Below are 19864 nucleotides of genomic sequence, written 5' to 3' on the forward strand. Positions count from 1 at the left end.
GGCAACTGATAAAAAATATTTGCCAAAATGATGGCCAAAATTTGTCCACAGTTGACAAAAACATTAACCTACATATCTAAGAAGCTCAGCAAACCCAAGCAGGCTGAATCCTGCTTGGATGCAAACCACACGTAAGCACCCCATGTCGTCAAACCAGAGGGGCAGGCAGTGAGGACAGAGACAGTGGTCATAAACAATGGCAATCCAAATATCACTCTTTTACAAACTTACCCCCAAAAGAAAACAGTCCTGTGAACACACTAACTTGCCCAGGTCTCATGCAGGGGTCTCCTTAGCTTCAAAGCAACTGTGCCTCTGATTGGGACCCACCAAGAGGGGGGTCATGGAACAGGGAACAGCTGACCAATGAAAGGAAAGGATGGATGAAACTTTGACATGTGACAGAGGGACATGGCAGATTGGGGGGAAAGAGAGACAATTCAATAAGGAGGCCTGGGATGCTGGGTTATCCATAAGGTAAAAAACAAAAACAAAGTAAACACAAAAAATGAATCTGGGCTTGTACCTCACACTACATGCAAAAATTCCTGGAAACTCTAGATGGATCAGTCTTAAACAGTGAAAGAAAATATGTAACTCCTTTGGTATAAGATATAAATGAATACCTTCCTGACCTTATATTAGGAAAGACCTTGCTAAAAAGGCCAGGGGAAACCTGTTAGCTGTCAGAGGGAAGATCTGTTTGCACTAAAATGTAAACCTTCTGTTCGTCGAAAGACACTAAGAGCACCCAGAATGAGCCTGAAGGAGAGCAAGCTGCAGGCCTGACGGTGCCGCGTTCCAAGCCCAGTTACAAGCTGCAGTCATTAAAACCGCTCGCTATTGGCTCAAGTATAAACAAAAAGACCAAGCAACAGAAGAGAGTCCCACGCACACCTGGCCACCTGACTTCCAACAAAAGCACTGCTGCAGTTCATGGGATATGTTATTTGCCTCTGCAACAAATTCTTGTAAACTCAGTGGCTTAAAACCTCCCAAATTTATCATCTTAAAGTTTTGTAGGTCGGAAATATGACACACGTCTCGCTGGTCTAAAATCAAGGTGTTGCCAGGGATGCATTCCCATCTGGAGGCTCTGGGAGAGAATTAATTTCCTTGTCTTTTCCAGCCTCTAGAGGCTGCTTGCATCCCTTGGCACAAGGCCCCTTCCTCCATCTTCGAAGACAGCCACAGCTGCCTGAGCCCCTCTCACACGAAATCACTCTGACCACCTCCTCTGTAGTCACATCTCCCTCTGCCTCTCTCTTCTACCTCCCTCTTCCTCCTCTGGCAGCCTTTTGCTTTGGTTGGAGTGGGGGCTGCATAGGTGTGTGCATAATGGAAAAATGTTTCACATTGTATACTTGGGACTTGGCCACTTCACCTCACATACGCTGACGTAAAAGTGAAAGTTAATTTTAATTTTAAAATTAAAATTTTTAATTTGAAAGGTTTACAAAAAGGTTTTCCAGTAAACCCAGGATTCCATTATGAAGAAGCAATGAGAGATGGGGGTTGCAACAGGAAGCCAGGAGGCACAACCTCAGTCCCATAGACCCCATCCTTGGGGTCTCAAGAATCAAACGCATGTCCCTCCCACATCACAGCCCACAGCCACCATCTTGGTTGTGCAGGTTGTTCCATGCCTGTGCATACATAAGGCTGCTGGAGGAAGACATACCTTTCCCCATGGTGCTCAAAGGCACCTGGTACCTCTCCCCAAGGACCTTACTCTCCAGCCCTGCCTCAGGCCCCTCTCCTGGGCTCACACCCTTGCCCTTGCCGTGGCCCAGAGCACAAGCCATACCCACCACCCCCGTTGTAAGCATCCCTCTGTTGCCAGCTTACTTGCTCTGGTACCCAACTCCAAACTCCCTTTAGTCCTAGCAGGCCCCACAGGTCAGTGATCTTGCCACCTTTCACTGTCCCAAGCCCCCCTCCACCTCCTCCCCAGTTCAAACTTCCCAGTCAAGACTTATGTAAAGCTGCTCCCTTGTGCACACCCTGACTCCATGGTCCCTCTCTTCCTCTTCACACTTCTGGGTAAAACTCTAACCTGGTCCTATCCATTCCTGCCTGTCCCGCACCTGAGCATGGCCGGAGTATAGCACACAGTTCTGCCCAGTGTTCCTCTGGTACCCTTACCCCTAACCCAACCTTTAACCTGACGCCTTAGCTTATTCCCTAAGCCAATCTCTAATCTGACCCCCTAATCAGATCCTAATTTCTGATTGACTGATTCTTTAGCATGATCTCTAACCTGACTCCTTAACCCGATTCCTAACCTGAGTCTCTAACCTCCCTAACTGGGGCGTTTCCGCTGCCTGGACATCCCACCCTGTTACTCTAGACTCTGTCATCTGTGTAAATGCACAGTGATTGTGGAAGGTTATGTACAGTATGTGGAAGAACAGGGAAGAGGAAAAGGGAGCCTTGCCAAAGGAGAGAAAAAAGAAAGAGGCAGAAGGAGTCCACGACTTTAAAACAACCTGCTGCACCACAATTGTGTGTTCTCAGACTGCTTCATGAAGAGACAGATGTGCGGGAGGAAGGCAGCCACTCATCTGGTATTAGCCTTTCTGAGTTTGTTACTTATTTGCAAAATTGGGGTAGAAATAAAACTTGCCCTGTAAGTTGCCTTGTACCAGATGTCCACTTGTTTCTTTACTTATTTTTATAAACTTGAAATGGCTACAATTAGCACATGTTCTTCAGATAATCAGAAAACCCAATAAAGTTACTGATGGTTGAAAAATGAGTTTCTCTAAGACTTGACCCTGCCCAGGCTGCAGAGAGCATCAGAGGTGGTGCCCAGAAGCTCCTGACGCAGCATCCCTGTTCCTCTACGAAGACCCAAATGTGGCTTCTCCCTTCCACCCGACCTGGCTGGCCCAGGGGTGAGGCATCCCAAGTGCAGGTGAGCAGTGTTGCTACCCGACCCCTGCAGTGTCCTTCAAAGTCCTGTTACAAACAGACATTCATGCCCATTGGTTGGTCACTGCCTCCTGCTCGGTCCTGTCTCTGGCCAGCTGGGACCCTGAAGCATCATCAGGGACCAACTTTGATCCTTTCCCATCTGTAGGGTCTCCCTCTCTGCCCCTCAACAGCTTTGGGACAGGGCCCTGAGGCGCTCAGGGCCAATGTCAGCTACTAGTACTTAGACAAGTGTACTCCTATACTTTGGGTATTAAAAGGCCAGTCCTGTCCAACCCTGAGCACCTGTGGACCCTGCCTCAGGCCTGGCCCAGGGCCAGGGGACAAGGACTATCCTTCCTTGTCCCTCCCCCATTGCCTCCTGGGGGATGGGCAGGGAAGGAGCATGGCTTTAGTTTGTGGGCAGTGGAATCTCGGTTTCAGGCATAAGAGAGCTTCAATGAACCCTGCACTTGATGTCTATGGCACTGACTGCCCAGTGCCAATATAAGCGCTTCACATCATCTACAAAGTGCCCTGCACTAACGAATGCCACCCTCTCCACCTGTGATGGGGACTCCAGCCCCATCCCAGTCCAGCACCTGCTGGTTCTGGCTCAGGCAGGTTCAGGAAAACCACCACAGGCAGGCTACTTCTTCCAGATGGAGAGGGCTGAGTGCTGGGGGAGCCTCCTAGGGAGAAGTGCTATTCAGCCAGCCCTGAAGACTGGGGAGCCTGCTGTAATCTGGACTTCCACGCTCCTGCACGTCAGAGGACAGGCACGCACTGAGCGTGCACTGCAGGAAACTGCTGGGGTTACAGCAGTGAACAAGACAGACAGGCAGATGGGCGGGAAGGACTGCAAAGACCGTCCAGGCAGAGGACCTGAGAGGAGCACAGGCTGGGGAGTGGGAAGCAGGGTGGGGAGTCCGGGGACGGGCTGAGGCACAGGCCGGTGGGAGCGAGCTGCTGGGAAGGCCGTGTTCCCTGGGCCCCAGAGCCGCGGATCCCAACTACCCCGGCCTGCTTTCCGGGCACCACCTCAACGATCTCCCCACGACCACCGCCAACACGACCGCGTCTTAGGGAAGGGAAGGAGGAGCTCGAAGGCCACGACTGCCCGGTCTCTCCCTCCCGAGGGCAAGCGCTGGAGGGGTCAGCGGGGCGGACCTGCGCGCTCGGCCCAGCCCCAGCGGGCGCCGCCCTGGACCGGGGGCCCCGGGCCAGACGAACCCGGCCGCTGGCGTCCCTCAGGCCCCCGCAGGCCTCTGCTGCGCGTCGGCGCGGCGGCCTAGATCCCACAGCCGCGGCGCGGGCGCGGGAGGGCCCAGCACGCATGCCCCGCCGGCTCCCAGCCCGCGAGGCCCGCCCGCGCGGCGCGGCGCGGCGCGACCCCGGAAGCGGCGCCCTGCAGGGCGGCCGCGCGGAGCACGCCGGGACGGGCGGCCGGCCGCGGGGCAGGCCGGGACGGGCAGTCCGCGGCGGCGCGGGCCCGCCCCTCACCTGGCCGGCGCCGGGAGCCCGAGGGGCCCAATGGGAGCGGCGGCCCGGCCGCCCCGCCCCGCGCCGCCGGACGTCGGCGCTGGGATATGGCTGCCGCCGGTGCCGGGTCCTTGAGCTGAGCGCCCGCCGCCCGCCGCCCGCAGCCGACCGCCGCCCTCAACCGTCCGCGGGCGGGCCGAGCCGCCGCCGGCCGGCGAGGAGCCGCGGCCGCCGCGGGGGAGAAGGAGGAGGCAGCAGCAGGAGGCCGGGCAGCCTCCGCGGCCGGGCACATGGCGTCCATCTTACTGAGGAGCTGCCGCGGCCGGGGGCCCGCCCGCCTCCCGCCGCCCCGCGCCGCCGCCCCGAGGGGTAAGCGGCCGGCGCTCGGTCGACGGCGCGGTGCCGGGGCGGCGGGAGGACCGGGGCTGGGGCCCAGACGGGCGGTCCAGAGAGGGCCTCGGGGCCGTCTGCGCCCCGCCCGCTGGCGCCCCCAGGTCGGGCGGCTCCCGGGTGCGTGGGTCGCGGCCCGGAGCTAGGGTCACGCCGGCAGGGACCTTGCCCCGCCGTGCCCCTCGGCGCCGCCCTGGCCGGCGTGTCTGGGTGTGGTGAGCGCCCGGGCCGTGGTGCCGACGCGCGGGGCAGCCTGTGACTCACTCGCGCTGTGACCTTAGTCGCCCAGCCGCTGGCCGCTGCGTCGTGAGCGGGATTAGGAAAGTTTAGAAGGGGGCGCACTGACAGCCAGCCCTAAGACGGTCAAGTCCCGTGGAACCGGGCGCCTACTCACCAGGACAGTGGTGCCTCGGGCCACGTTCAGGGCTCCTGAGATGGGGAGGCATGGCGGGGCCGGCAGACCCCGGCGACCAGAACCTGCGGGCTTGTAGGGACGTCCCTGGGAGCGACATCTTTCTGGTGTTATTGGGCATCTGTGGACGGTCTCCGGGCCTTGCTGTGCATGGCCTCAGGAGCCTTGGAGACCCTGGCTGTGACGGGGGAACACACCTCACTCCGGGCACTTAGGGGCCCACGTGTAGGGGGCCTGCACTGACCCTCACCATCTCTTTGTACATTGACCTTTCTGAGTTACTTATTCGTAAAGTCGGGGTAGAAATAAAAATTGCCCTGTAAGAGTGAGATTCTCAAGTAAAATTATATATTTCAAGGGGCTTTACAGTTTATAAAGGCACCCCAAAAAACATGGTTTTTGTCATTTGTAACAGTAATGGCTGATGAGCTGCTAAGACCTTTGGAGCCCAGAGAAGGGCGTGGAGCAGCAGGAACTCACTGTATGAACAGTGTAGTACCCATTCCAGCTTTTAGTGCTTGTCTTCCCTCTACTGTCGGAGCTCTTTGTCTCCCTTGCCTCTTAAGGATAGTGATAAACATACTTTGGCCGCAGACCTTTCTGTAGCATGTTTACAAGTTAGTGGAATTTGTTCTGTGCTTGTAACATTCCAGCAACACATATGTTTCACTGTTGCTCTTTACACAGACACTGTTCAGCCAGCCAGTTGCCATGGACCTACAGGGCATCCAGAGCCTGCAGGACCCAGGGCTGGATAGTGGTGAGCCAGTCCCTGAACCCGCAGATGTGATGTTCTCACCTGGGGGTGGCAGCCCTCTGCTGGAGACATTCCTCCACTGTTAATGTTCTCCGTCAGTATGGGTCTTTGTTACGATTAGTAAACCAACACTAATGCGTTAATAATTGAGGTCCACAATGCATTCAGGCTTCCCTTATTCTGCACATACTTTGTTCTGATGTCCTTTTTTTTGGTCCCACGACCCTGTCCAGGACACCACGTTACATTAGTCACCACTTCTTTTCAGCGTTCTCTTGGTTGGGACAGTTTCTTAGACTTTCCCTGACGGTTTTGGGGTGGCTGGTCAGATATATTGTAGGGCGGCCGTCTTTTGCGATTTGTCTGGTCTTTTGCTCATGGCTAGTCTGGGGCTAAGGGTTTGGGGCAGTAAGGTCGCAGGGCTGTAGTAGTGTCCCCAGCACAGCCAGCAGTGGGGCTTACCTGGTCCTTGCTGACTGTGGTCGTCGGCCTGAGGAGGTGTCCGTCGGTCTCTTCTGGTCTAGGGTTACTCACCCCCTTTGCACACTGTGCTCTCTGGGAGGCAATTGCTCTGTGTGGCATGTATTTGGGAGTGGGCTAGGACCTGTAGAGGTGGGAGACCAGATTTATCAGGGACTGGTTATGAGAGGCTAGGGGCTGACCTCCAGCCATGTTGAAACCAGGGAGCGCTGGGCAGGAGTAGGCCTGGAGAAGCCCGGAGTTTTTGTGTACACAGGAAGTCAGGTTCCAAGTGCCTGGAGAGGCTCCTGCCAGTGAGGCCGAGTCGGGAGAACCCAGAGTGCAGTTTCCTGGAAGCCAGGTGAAGGAAGGTGTGGGATGGGAAGAGTGAGAAGCCTCTGCCTTCCCATCCTGAGTTCCTGGCAGAGCTAGCGCCCTGGGAGTTTCTAGAGTGATGAGAATATCTCTTGTTTTTCATAGTGAGTCCTTCTCACACGCCAGAGTTTATGCTAAGGAGGGACCTGTAATGGGAGGGGAGGGGCTCTGGAGACTGAGTTCTGTTGCCAGTGGCCAAGGATGTGATCGTCAACCCTGCCCAGGCGAGGGTGAAAGGAGCTCTTGGGCTGGCGGCCCACGCCAGTCCCGTGGGGCGTAAGGCCCTGTGAGAGGGCTCTTCTGGCCGTTGCCCTGTGCGCCTCTCCCCCGGCTGTTCTGTGTCCTATATGAAACCCGCAGCAGTAGACAGAGCCCTCTCCCGAGCTCCGTGAGCCACTCCAGCAAGTTATCAAAGCTGAAGAGGCCGTGGAAACCTATTTTGCGGTTGGCAGAAGTGTGGGTAGCCTGGGACCCCACCTGGAACTGGCGCTTGAAGTGAGGGCGGGCAGACTTGTGGGACCAAGCCCTTCGTCTGTGGGTCCGCACTAGCTAGGTGGTTAGAGCCCAAACTGAATGGTAAGACCCAGCAGGGGTCAGAGTTGGAGAGAGCCATGGCTGGAAAAGAGACCACAGGAGGGCCTCCGGAAGGAGGGAGTGGCTGTGGCCCACCCCGCTGTGTGCAGGGGGTGCAGAGTCTGGGGGCCTTCAGAGTGGGGGGAGTGTGGGAAGGGGCTGGTAGGGTGCATTGTGGGTGGGCGGGCTCGGGCTCTGGGAGTTGTGGCAGCTGGTCTGGTTGCTGGGGGGGGCCATTTCTGAGTTAAGTTCTCCAACTGGGGGAGGCTTCTGTTGGGAGAGAAGGAAGGCGGACCCACCTCAGCTGGAGTGAGGGGTTGGGAACTAAAGTTAAAGTGTCAAAAGTACATCAAAATCCAACAGATGTGCTGTGCACCCATCAATATTGTTTATTCAGGAAGCAGCTTGCTCTTGGTGTTGGCTCTACTGGTCGTTCTCACAGTCCTCATGTGGGACTCTGTGGGCAGGGAGGGTGTTGGCTCATTTGGACCGGGCCCCCGCTTGCTCTGTGGGGCTGTCTGTACTGGGGATCGCGTGCACCTGGCCTCTGCCCACTAGAGGCAGCTGGAGTGAGGGGCGGGGGCCCCACCTGCGGAGACTGAAGGCCCTGGCTCCCTGGAGAGCCAGATGCCTCCAAGACACTGCGTTCCAGCAGGGGCAGGGCCTTCACTTAGCAGCGCTCAGAACAGCTTCTGGAAACTCACTCTGTACAACTGTGAAGGACGGTGCCAGTGTGAAGTGCCCGTGTGAGACTGACTCTCCGTTTTCCCTTGTTTTGTGGCAGGCAGTCTGCGCGACCGTGCTTGTCTCAGCTGTGCCAGCTCCATGAAGTGGGGAAGCTGCGTGTAAGTACATGAGCGTTGTGTTCTGCCTGTTTGAAGGTGGGGGCTTGAAAATGCTCCGGTGATGGGGGAGAGGGTATGTCCCACTTTCCTGTTCTTTGTTTTTGTTCTCTTAAACCTTGATCTTTTCTTCTTGAAGAAATACATAACCATGTACATTAGTGAATATTTGGAAAATAAGCAAACATCCATAATCCTAGTACCTGACACAAATATTATTAGCGATTTGGTGTGTGGTTTTCTGGTCTTTTCCTCTTATGTATCTGTTTTTAAGACACACAGTGGTAACTGCAGTCTACATACAATGCTGTCTTTTCCACGCTTGCACAGCTGCCATTTTCAGTGGCTTTTCATGTATTGTGCAAGAAGATGTTGGACGTGCCCGGTGGCATTGTGGGTGTTGGGCTCCATCAGCAAGCGTGCAGACACCCTTCCTCACACTGCACTCGTCCTGCACAGAGTACCACTCGAATCGCTTGCTGGCCACGGGGCTGGCCCTGCCTGGTTTTGGGGATGTATCTAGAGTGGGTGGGAGGTCTGTGGTACTGCTGAGAGGCTGGAGGCCTTCCTGGAGGGAGCGCCATCCACATTCCCTTTCCACTGTCACACAAGGACTTGAGCTTCGCTCTCCCTGCGTCCCCCTCCCCTGTGTGGTGGGGCACCCGGACCTCTCTCTTGGCAGCAGGTCCATGTTCACCTGTCCCAGGTGCCTAGAATGGAGCTCCTCTCTCCCAACGTCCTTCACTCTTCTTGGGTGAGAGGGTGGGACCTCCTTCCCCAGTGCTGTATGTCTGGCCATCACAACCCCTAGTCCGTGGAGCTCTGGACTCTTTCGGGCTTTCTTACTCATTCAAAATCGTTGATTTGCCACCTCGTCTTGGCCATAAAACTTTTCTGGAGGATGCTTCCTGGGTCAGATGTAATTCTCTAAAACAAATGCTGTATGAGCCATACGTGAAAATGTGGTAGTTCTTAAAGCAAAATCGTGTGTGAGTGTATTTTCAGTTTTTTGGCTCTTATAAAGCGCTAAAATGAGTAGCTAGGCACAGGCTTTTCGCCCGTGAGCAGGTGTCTTCATGGAGGGGAACTGGCATGTGTGCAGCGTTTGGCAGGGACAGAGTCTTTTCTTAAGTTCCTCCCAGGAGCAGCCCCTGCAGGCCCCCTCCCGCTGCCAGGTGCTTGCTCCCAGACCCCTCTGGGCTCTGCCTTTAAGCAGGCTTCTGATCGTCACCAGACTGCTGCCATGAAGCCTCTCTTTCTCTGATGTGGAGGCATTCGCGTGTGAGCGTGGAACAGCACTCCTGCTGAGGTGTGCTTGTCTAGATTTCAGAGTTCTGAGTGAACTCTGTAATCTGTGCTGGCATTTCAGGGGTCTGAGGCCCGGTGGGTATCTGGAAGCAGGTGGCCAGTGACCTGGGGGTGCAGTCATGGTTGTTGTGAAGGATGTGGTCCCACAGGGTCAGCTCTCAGGGTGTTTCAGGAGGGGCTGGAAGTCTGGGTTTTGGTGTGAAGTGTCTGGGTTTGGAGTACTGACTGCTGAGGCAGGTTCTAGGACTGTTGTGTGGACTGGACTTACCTGCATGGACCACCCAGGGCCGCCGTGGGGTGTCTGTCATGCTGGGCCTCTTCCCCTGTCGTTTACAGGGACCAGGCCTCATGTGCCTCCTTTCTGGACAGCCCTTCTAGAAGAACTTCTGGACTGTTTCAACTCGAAAACGGTCTTTGGGGATTGTAACTGGAATAATGTCATTTGGGAATATTAGCTTTTAAATCTCGTGCAGTCTTTCCACGTGCAGGTTGTTTTCTTATAACAAGGCACATCGTTTCCTTATGCAGACTGCGTGCGCAGCCTTTGAGACAGTTCCTGGGTGTGTTCTATTTGGTGGTGTGTTCTTCATTGTCTTTTCTACATAGTGATTGAGGGTCCTGGTCTGCGTGTGTTTCCTTGTGCCTGGCCACGTGGCATGGCTTGGTGGTGGTTTTCTCGCCCGTGTTGTAACACGGCTTTAGTTAGTGGCTCTGCCTTCCCAGTGCGTTTGCTGCTGTTGCGGTCTCAGCTTCTGTCTCAGTGGCCGGACTTGCCATCAGAGCAGCTGTGGTCCCCCCTGCGTTATCAGAGACTCCAGCATTTTATGAGATCATGATTTTTAGGGGGTTAAACACGTCATTTAGAAAGTTAAGGCCGTGAGACCTGCAGAGCTGCCACGCTGGCGTCGTGCACTTCACGCTAGAGATCACGGGGAGAGCTGAAGTCCGAATCAGTCTCAGCACCCGAGAAGTTTTATTTTTTATTTTGATTGTGCAGTATAAGAAATGTTGAGTCACACAGGTAAGTAGTTGTAAGTGGTAATCATCTGTATCAGTTTTTTTTAACAACAGTTATTTTGCAATCTCAGTCTTAGTTGAAATGGCCCAGACCCCTGAAGGGTGAGCAGGCAGAGAGCTTCTGACCCGGACAACATCATGGACGCTGTCTGGCCACCCTTGACCTCCTTTGTCATAGAAGTAAAGGCAGAGAGGAAGCACACAACTGTGCATGAGCAGCCAAACCGGGAAACGGCAGCTCTGAAACCCCGCAAGCGTGGAGCCCTGTTCAGTGGGAGACCCTGAGCTGCCAGGCTGGTTCTGTTATGTGTCTCCCTCAGTGGCACTGCTCCTGAGGTTTGCTGCCCTCACACGGCTGTCGGGTGGCCTGGAGGCTGCAGGAGGCGTTGAGGTGTGCGGGCAGCGGTCTTCAGCCTCGCCTGCTGAGGGGCACTTTGTCCTGTGGATGATCTGGTTTCCCCTTGTCTCTGGGCAGGAGGCATCCTGCGATTCCAGACACCCGTGGGTCATGGTGCCCGTGCTCCATCGTCTGTCCTGCCTTCCCTTCCTGTTTCCGCTGCTGGTGTCCTGTCCCCAAGGGACTGAGGGTGGTATGCTGAGGGGTGGCGTCCACTCAGGCCACTGTCTTGGCATGCTGTCCCCTGGGAAGGGGGCCTCATCACGAGTTAGAGGGTGTTGTTCACAGAGTGCGGAGAGCTGGTCGGGTTCCTGCACCCACAGTCCGTGGTTGTGCAGCTGACATGGGGCACGGGGAACGCTCTGAACCCGGAAACACTGCTCCTTTGCCAGGCATTGCCTAGGTTTTCTCTTCGTGAAGGTGACAGTGAGATGTCGGGTTAGGGTGGGCATTGGGGTCAGTGGCATGGCGACTTTGACAGAAGCCCCAAGCTGCTTAATGTGAACCAGCCATGCCGTCCCCGTGACCACGTGTTTCCTGCGGAGCTGTGCTTTCGCCCTGCGTGTTACACCCCCACCCACTTTGAAGGTGGTTTTTAATAATAAATATGCAGTTTTGTGCTTTTTGAAAACAGCTAAATCTCTGTGGCTAGATCACTGATAACAGTCATCTCTGACTTGCCTGAGGACAGCCAGGTCCCCGGGCCTCGGAGGCCCTTGTGGGATGCGCCCTGCGCAGCTCGGCTCAGTCCGCTTTCTGGGTCTCTGCCCACCACTGCCCTGGTAGCTGCTGACATCCCAGCTGCTTGTGGAGGCTGCGTGTTTCCTTGGTGACTGGGGTGGGAAATGGGGTGATTGAGCTTGAGGATGGCAGGAGGTGAGGCCCCCTCTGGAGGGCTCTTTCGTCACTGCTCTGAGCACAGGCTGAGGCATGGAAGGCACGGCTTGTGGCCAGAGTCTCGCAGCTGCAAGTGGCACGTGGCGGTCTGAGCCTGTGGCTCTGCTATACTCTGGCCGTGGGGACTCAGGACGGGGTGGGTTTGAGGGACCCTCCTTTCCTGACTTGGGTGTTGTCTGCCTTGCTTCGAAGGCAGAAGCAAGGGCTGGACAGAAGAGAGGTCAGCGGGGCGGTGGTGCCCTCTGCCTGCTGTCGCCACCCATACAGGCCGAGAGCCAGGGTGGGCCGTCCTTGCTTGTCCTTCAGTGCCCCTGTCTGGAAGGAGTGGCTAAATGAGAGAGCCCTGGCTTTCCGCCAGCCAGACCAGCTCTTGTCTCCTGCTCTAACAGGGCAGTGCTGTAGTGGGCATTGCTGTGCACCAGGCGTTGTTCTGGGAGCTTCACGTACATTAGCCCGCACGTCCACAAAGGAGGCTCCCCCTGCACAGAGAGGTTGCTTGTCCAAGGTCACACAGCAGTCAGCAGTGAAGTTTGCACTGGGACACTCTGCTCCAGTCAGGCCCTCGCTGTTGGCAGCAGGCCATGTGCAGGGAGGTGGCTGGACAGGTGGGGAGAAGCTGGGGCGTGTTGTTAGAAACAATGCCTGTGAAGGAAGGCGGAGCCTCCGGCCGCCCCGGGGAAGACGTAGGCATGAGCGGGGGAGACCTCTCAAGCGACAGGTGAGGTGATTAGAAGATTGTGACATGGAAGGAGAGGTGGAGATGGGTTGTTCCAGTGTGGGATTGTACGTGGCCTTCCATCCCTGTGCCACTGCTGGAAGAGAACCCCTTTTTCGCCCAAAGCCGGGGCTGTGCCAGGTGGTTGGGCCCTGAGAGCTGGGGAGGTCCAGGCTCTGGAAACTCGGGCTGCAGCAAACGGTGCTCCTCGGGCGGCTGTTCTGGGCGCAGACTCAGCTGCTTGAGGCCCAGAGGAGCAGGCTGGCCTTGTCTCGCTGCTGGGGGTTCATGCAGCCCTGTCGGCCTGAGAGCGGTGGACGGAGAGGGCTCTGAGCTTCCTGCTGGTTTGGAGCAGGGCCCGCCATTCCCTACTGAGCCCCCTGGAGCCCGTGGTCCAGGGGGAGGGTTTGAGAGTGGCTTGCGCTGGGTACCCTTGCAGGTCAGCGGCCCGAGTGAGCCCAGGGTGGAGCCAGCACTGGCAGGGTGTCCAGGCTGCAGGGGCTCCGGGCGGGGAGCCTGCAAGGTGCCTGGGCGAGGAGGCCAGTGTGGGAGTGGACTGGAGGTGGTGGGGATGACTTCGACTCGCTGGGTTTTGATCGTTGCACCTACGCTTTTGGTCAGCTGGTGGGTGGGTCTGGATCGGTGTTGATTTGAATACCCTCCTTGATCGTCAGGACTCGTTCAGGAACCGCAGGCCTTTGTAGAAAGATGCCTGTTACAGGAGAGGACCGCCGTGCTCCACAACCCACCCCTCAGATCGCACCCGTTTGTGGGAGCCGGCCTGGGAGACCCGCCCTCGGGTTGGGTCTGTGTTGTCTGCGGGTCAGGCTTTTGCCAGTTGTGGTTGTGTCTGGCCTGCTCCTTAGAGGCTGTAGGGACTGGCCAGCCCAGCTGCTTTCAGCCGTGGGGCCACTTCATCACCTCTGGCTATGGAGATGCTCCCCAGGATGTGTCTCTCCAGCATCAGGGAGGGGCGGGAGTCTGTCTTATGCTGGGGAAGTCGAATGTGTGATGTGATACCGCTGAGGTCTGTGTTGCTGCTGGGAGGTCATTGCAGGTGGCTGACCCCTCATCACTGTCCTCTTTTGTCCCTTTTCAAGGAATCCTCCATTTGGCAGCTGCATTCCGGCCCATCCCATGCACCTTTCCCTCAGAGGCGACCCCCCTGGCTGCTGGACTCTGAGGCCCAAGCACCTGTGTGCGGTGGTCACGGGCCCGAGGCTCCTTCCCCTGCGCTGCTGGCACTCGTCACCCCCGCTGGGTGATGACTCCATGGTGGAGAAGTCCCTCAGGTCCTTGAAGGACAAGAACAAGAAGCTGGAGGAAGGAGGCCCGGTGTACAGCCCCCCGGTGGAGGCGGCCGTGCGCAAGCCCCTGGGGCAGAGGGTCCTGGACGAGCTCAAGCACTACTACCATGGCTTCCGCCTGCTCTGGATCGACACCAAGATCGCTGCGCGCATGCTCTGGCGTGTCCTGCATGGGCACAGCCTGACCCGCCGCGAGCGCAGGCAGGTAATGGGCGTGTGCTCCTGGCCGGGTTGCCTGCGTGTCGCTTTAGGTTACTCTCAGAGCTTTTCCTTGCTGCTTGGGGAAAAAAGAAACAAAGTCAGACAAAGCTGTGCAGAAGTGAAGTCCCCTGGAACTCCACCCTGGGAGAACGGGCACCTGCTGCCGGGGTGTGTCCCAGGCCCCGGTGCCGCTTCCCCGGCCTCCGTGGCGCCTCTCGTGCGGAGGGTCTGCATCTGCTCCGTTTGTTTGTCCCTTTTGCGGGAGTGCTGCTCTTCTGTCTCGCTGCCTCCCAGGCCTCTGCGCTTAGGGCTCTGCTTCTGCTTTGATTTGTTGTTTGGGATCTGCGGTCTCACTACTGTCATCAGCCCAGAAACTGCCCACTCACCCCTCCTGGGCTTGGAGCTTCTGGTTCGAAATTTGGTGCCAGTGTGTTCTGTCATCCACAGCTTGTACGAAAGATTTCCTGTTTCTCCAGGAGCTCAGACCTTCTGGGTGTCTTGTCATGAAATGACTGACGGTTACTTGTAGGCCTGCCTGTCCTCTTCCCTTCTTCTTCTGATCATTCGTGGCGAGCCCCCAGGGGTCAGAGGGCAGCTTCAAGTTCTCAGTGCCCTAGGACCCCCCACCCCACCCCCAACAAAGGAATGACACAGCAATGTCCCTTCCCTCAGGGTGCATTACCAGAGGACCCCTTATAAAATGGGGACTTGACTTTAACACATCTTGGGAATTAGCTGTTACTTGTGAGTGCAGCTGGCTCCGAGAAGTTGGGTATAAAATACTGTTCTCAAGAACCTTGTGGAGGAATAGGTCATTTTTGTTTAATTGGCTGCTCTTTGAGAAGGGAGTAGAGTGATAATTTGAAGAAGGAAGTGTTGTAGTAGACTTCCAGAATCATCCTGTGAGGGTTCGTTGCACATGATCACACGCTGTGGTTTAGATAATCACAAGTTCGTGATTCCCTTCTGCTCCTGCCCCAACTCCCCCCCGTCCTGCTGTGAAGTTACGTGTTTTTACTGCTTCATTGAAGATGACGAGACTTTAAGGAAAAGCTGTAGGAGCAGATGAGTAAGCCCCGGGCAGGGTCCCCGTGCGGGTGCAGGGTTGGCTGTGCGGCCAATCCTGTTGTCAGTGTGAAGAGGGGTGTTCTGGAGCCTGCTGTTTTTCCCTTGGTTTTAGGCCTTGTAGGTAATTTGAATTTGAACAAAATGTTGGCAGTCCTGGTAATCATAGAAACATGACTTTGCAAATGATAGTTGCACAAAGGCAAAGAAGAATCTCATAAGAAATTATAAAATAAGCAAGTAAGATTAACGTAAGTACTGTTTAAGTCGAAGATCCGTTTGAAACGTGGAGTTAAGTTTCTCCTGGCGGCTGCCAGGACATCTGGATTGCTGTGGAACAGCGGCGTTGGGGGTTGGTTTTCTGTTTGGACTCGGGACCCCTTGGACCTGCAGGGCTCAGTGGGGACTGTTTCTTTCTCCCTGACGCTCACCCTGGACACAGGAGAGACCCAGCGAACCCACAGGAATGCTTTAAAGAGACAGAGTGCCTGAAGTCCCAGGGAGAGATTGTCCCGTAGTGGCTTTAGATCTTGCCTGGGTTAGCTGAGCTTCGTTCAGACCCGCAGGGCTCCTGGTTTTCTGGCTGGGACAACATGTGGCTGGCACTGTGACGTGTGGTCATGTTGGTGGGCCCCTGGGAGCCTGGGGGGCGTCGAGGTCTGGGGAGTTTTGTTCTCTGCGTGAGGTGTGCTCACGGCTCCTGCTGCGGAGCTGTAGCTGCTGTGTGAAGTGGAGCCCGTTGGAGGGCCGCCACCCTCCCCACGTCAGTGACTCTTAGGATGTGTGAACTGCTAGTCCACCCTCTTATGCTGAGTGCACTGCTGAAAGTTACCCCGTGGTTCCTTTGATTGTCATAGATGGAGCTGCTGTTTTGTGACTTAGTTTGAACCTTCTGCTCCCTTTCAGTTCAGGGACTGGGCCTCGCAGCAGTGACACCCCAGGAGCGACGAGCACCCCTGGCCCCCAGGCCTTGGCTTCTGACCGCCCCCATGAAGAGGAACCAGGGCTCTTAGGAAACATAGCTGATCAAGGGTTAGGACTGCAGTGTCACTAGAATAACCTGTGTCAGAAAATAAACAAGGGGGCACTCCGGGGGAGGGGCAGCGGGGAGGAAAAGGGGGCTTTTCCATTTCTCTCCACAACAGTGTGTGGTTTCATAGTTTTCACATTGTTAGCTGTGGTAAAATGCACAATCTAAAATTTGCTCTTTTTAACTCTTCTGAAGTATACAGCTCCGTGGTGTTACGTACACTCACACCGCGGTACAGTGAGCACCACCATCTGTCTCCGGAACTTTTCATCTCTTTTCATCTTGCTGAGCTGAAACTGCACCCCATTGAATAACAACTCCCCGTCCCTTTCCCCAGCTCCTGCACCCACTCTTCTGCTTTCTGTCTCTTCATCTGAAGACTCCAGGGACCGCATATGAGTGGAATCACAGGGCATTTGACCTTTTGTGACGGGCTTATTTCACTGAGCACCATGTCCTCAAGGTTCATCCATGTAGTAGGTATCAGAATTCCCTTCCTCTTTAGGGCTGAATAATATTCATTATGTGGATGGACCACGTTTTGTTTATCCATTCATCTGCCAGTGCATACTTGGGTTGCTTCTACCTTTTGTCTGTTGTAGGTAAATGGAATTTTTAAAAATCTCAGTTTCCACTTGTTCATTGCTAGTATACAGAACTACCGTTGATTTTTATGTATTGATCTTATATTTTGCAGACTCACCAAACTCAGTTATTAGTGGTAGTATCTTTTTTTTAAAATAAATTCATCAGACTTTTTTTTTTTTATCAGGAACAGGTTTTGGATTTTTTCATATGCTTTTTCTGCATCTATTTATTTTATTTTTAAAAATAGACTTTATTTTTTTAGAACAGTTTCAGGTTTACAGAATTGAGCAGAAAATACAGAGTTCCCACATAGCACTCCCCATCCACACATATGTACCCCCCTACCCTCAACACCCCTTATCAGTGTGGCATATTTGGTACAATTCATGAACCAACATGGGCACATTATTATCAGCCAAAGTCCACAGTTTACATGAGGGTTCACTCTTGATGTTGTACATTCTGTGGGTTTTGACAAATGCATGATGACATGTAGCCACCACTGTAGTATCATACAGAATAACTTCATTGCCCTAAAAATCCCCTGTGCCCTATCTGCTCATCCCTCCCTCCCCCCCCAAACCCCTGGAAACCACGATCTTTTTATGGTTTCTGTAGCTGTGCCTTTTCCCGAATGTTATTTGGTTGGAATCGTACAGTTTGTAGCCTTTTCAGACTGGCTTCTTTCATTTAGTAATATATTTTCTAAGTTTCTTCCATGTCTTTCATGACTTGATAGATCTTTTTTTTAATGCACGTATAGTTTTTAATTTACTTATATGTACTGCTCATTGTTTCTAAGAATGTTTACAGCTTTAGCTTTTAAACTTACATAGTTATCAAAGGAATAAAGCCAACCACAAAATAAGAATTAATTCAGAAAGATACATACACCCTGCTATTAACAGCAACATCATTTATGATTGCCAAGAGACGGAAGTGCCCCAAGTGCACATCAATAGTGGAACAGATAATGAAGATGCAGCATATATACACGTAATGGAACACAACTCATCCATAAAAAGGGAGGATATTTTGCCATTTGTGGTCCTTCACTTTTTTTTTTCACCTCAAAAACCAGAATTTTGTAACCAGTACAAACATGTCCATTACATCAAAAACAACAAAATATCTAGAAATAAACTTAACCAAGGAGGTTACCTATACTCTGAAAACCAAAATGACACAAAGAAATGGAAAGATTTCTTGTGCTCTTGGACTGGAGGAATCAACGCTATTAAAATGCCACACTACCCAAAGCAATCCAAGATCCATTGCAGCCCCCGTCAAAATACTCGTGACATTTCCTCACAGAACTAGAGCAGACAATTCCAAAGTTTATAAGGAACCACAAAAGACCTTGAACAGCTAAAGCAATCTTTAGTAGGTCTTTTTTTTTTTTTCCACTTTCTTCTTTTTGTTCTCTTTTCTTATGGTTTGATGACTAGAGAAGGTCCTTTAATGTTTGTTGTAAAGCTGGCTTGGTGGTGCTGAAATCTTTTAGCTTTTGTTTATCTGTGAAGCTTCTGATTTCTCCATCGAGTCTGAACAAGAGCCTTGCTGGATAGAGTGCTCTTGGTTGTAAGTTTTCCCCTTTCATCACTTTGAACATATCGTGCCACTCCCTTCTGACCTCTAGAGTTGCTGCTGAAAAATCAGCTGATAACCTTATGGGAGTTTCCTTGTATGCCATTTGTTGCTTTTCTCTTGCTAATTTTAATACTTTCTCCTCATCCTTATTTGTCCGTTTGATGACTGTGTGCCTTGGCGTGCTCCTCTTTGGGCTGATCCTGTGTGATTCTTTCTGCGCTTCCAGGACTTGGGTGCCTGTTTCCTTTCCCAGGTGGGGGCAGTTTTCGGTTATTATCTCTCCAAAAATTTCCTCAGGTCCTTTCTCCCTCCCTTCTCTTTCTGGGACCCCTGTAATGCGAATATTAGTGCACTTCATGTTGTCCCAGAGTGCTCTTGAACGATCCTCATTTCTTTCATTCTTCTTTCTTTTTTCTGTTCTGCAGTAGTGACTCCCACTAATCTGTCTTCTAGCTCACTGATCCGTTCTTCTGCCTCATTCAGTCTATTCTTGGTTCCTTCTGGTGTCTTACTCATTTCAGTGACTTTACTCTTCAACTCTGTTTGGGTATTCTTTATATTTTCCAACTCTGCTAAAAACCTTGCTCTGTGCATCTGTACTCCTCTTGAGTTCTCTGAACATCTTCACCATCATTACTTTAAACTCTTTCTCGGATAAACTGCCTGTCTCCTCATCACTTAGTTCTTCTTCTTAACCTTGGCCTGGGAGATTCTCCTCTGCCGCCTCATACTGTTTATCTTTCTATGTGTATTTTTAGGTAGGTTAGCTAGCGTTTCTCGACCTTGGAAAGGTGGCCCTCTGTGGGAGACATCCTGTGCATCCCTGCAGTACACTCCTCTTTTGTCAGACAAGGGCCAGGGTCCAGCAGGTCCCAGGTTAGAGTCTGGCCTGTGTTTGTGGATTCCTTCCACAGGCTTTGGGATTGTTGTTTTCTTATTTCTGGTATCTCCTCCCTGGTGGATGAGGCTGGACTAGGGGCTAATGCAGGTTTCCTGGCAGGAGGAGCCGGGGCCTGCCCACTGCTGGGTGGAGCTTGGTCCTGGACCTCTGGTGGGTAGGGCCGTGTCTAGAGGCTCAGGAGGTCTGCTGCTGGGTGGGGCTGTGCTCCCACCCAGTGTGCTGTTTGGTCTGAGGCTTCCCCACAGGCTGTTGGATGGCGCTGGATCTTGATGCTAATGATCCATTCGAGATGTAAGCCTCCAGGAAAGCTCTTGTATATGAACACTCTCAGAATATCCACCACCAGCTTTTATGTCCCCTGGGTGAGCCACAGCCATCCACCATGTCCCCTGGGGACCCTCCAAATCCAGCAGGCAGGCCTGTCCCAGGTTCCTGTGAAGTCACTGCCTCTGCCCTTGGACCTGGCGCACGTGAGATTCTGTGTATGCTTCCCAAGAGAATGGAGTCACTGTTTCCGCCAGTTCCGTGGGGCTCCCAGAGCCAAGCCCCGCTGGCCTTCATAACTGCATGTCCTGGGGGCTCCTCCTCCTCCCAGTGCTGGAACCCTGGGCTGGGGAGCCTGCCGGTCGCCCACCTGGGGGGTAT

The 19864-nt window shown here is 53.8% G+C and overlaps 1 protein-coding gene across 3 annotated transcripts in view; it reads left to right on the forward strand.

The window, feature by feature from the left end:
- Nucleotides 1-4416: 4416 nt before the first annotated feature.
- The window catches only part of LETM1 (leucine zipper and EF-hand containing transmembrane protein 1), a 34101-nt gene continuing 18653 nt past the window's right edge, over nt 4417-19864 (forward strand). The window contains exons 1-3 of one of the 3 annotated variants that reach the window (XM_031685264.2): nt 4417-4764; nt 8146-8206; nt 13638-14049. In XM_031685264.2, the coding sequence (XP_031541124.2) occupies nt 4686-4764; nt 8146-8206; nt 13638-14049 (552 nt within the window). In that variant the 5' untranslated portion in view covers nt 4417-4685. Of the gene's footprint in view, nt 4765-8145; nt 8207-13637; nt 14050-19864 lie in introns of those variants that run through there. The other 2 variants (XM_031685263.2, XM_031685267.2) reach the window with 2 other exon arrangements.

The sequence above is a fragment of the Vicugna pacos genome, chromosome 2 (genome assembly GCF_048564905.1).
Source record: "Vicugna pacos chromosome 2, VicPac4, whole genome shotgun sequence".
NCBI lineage: Eukaryota > Metazoa > Chordata > Mammalia > Artiodactyla > Camelidae > Vicugna > Vicugna pacos.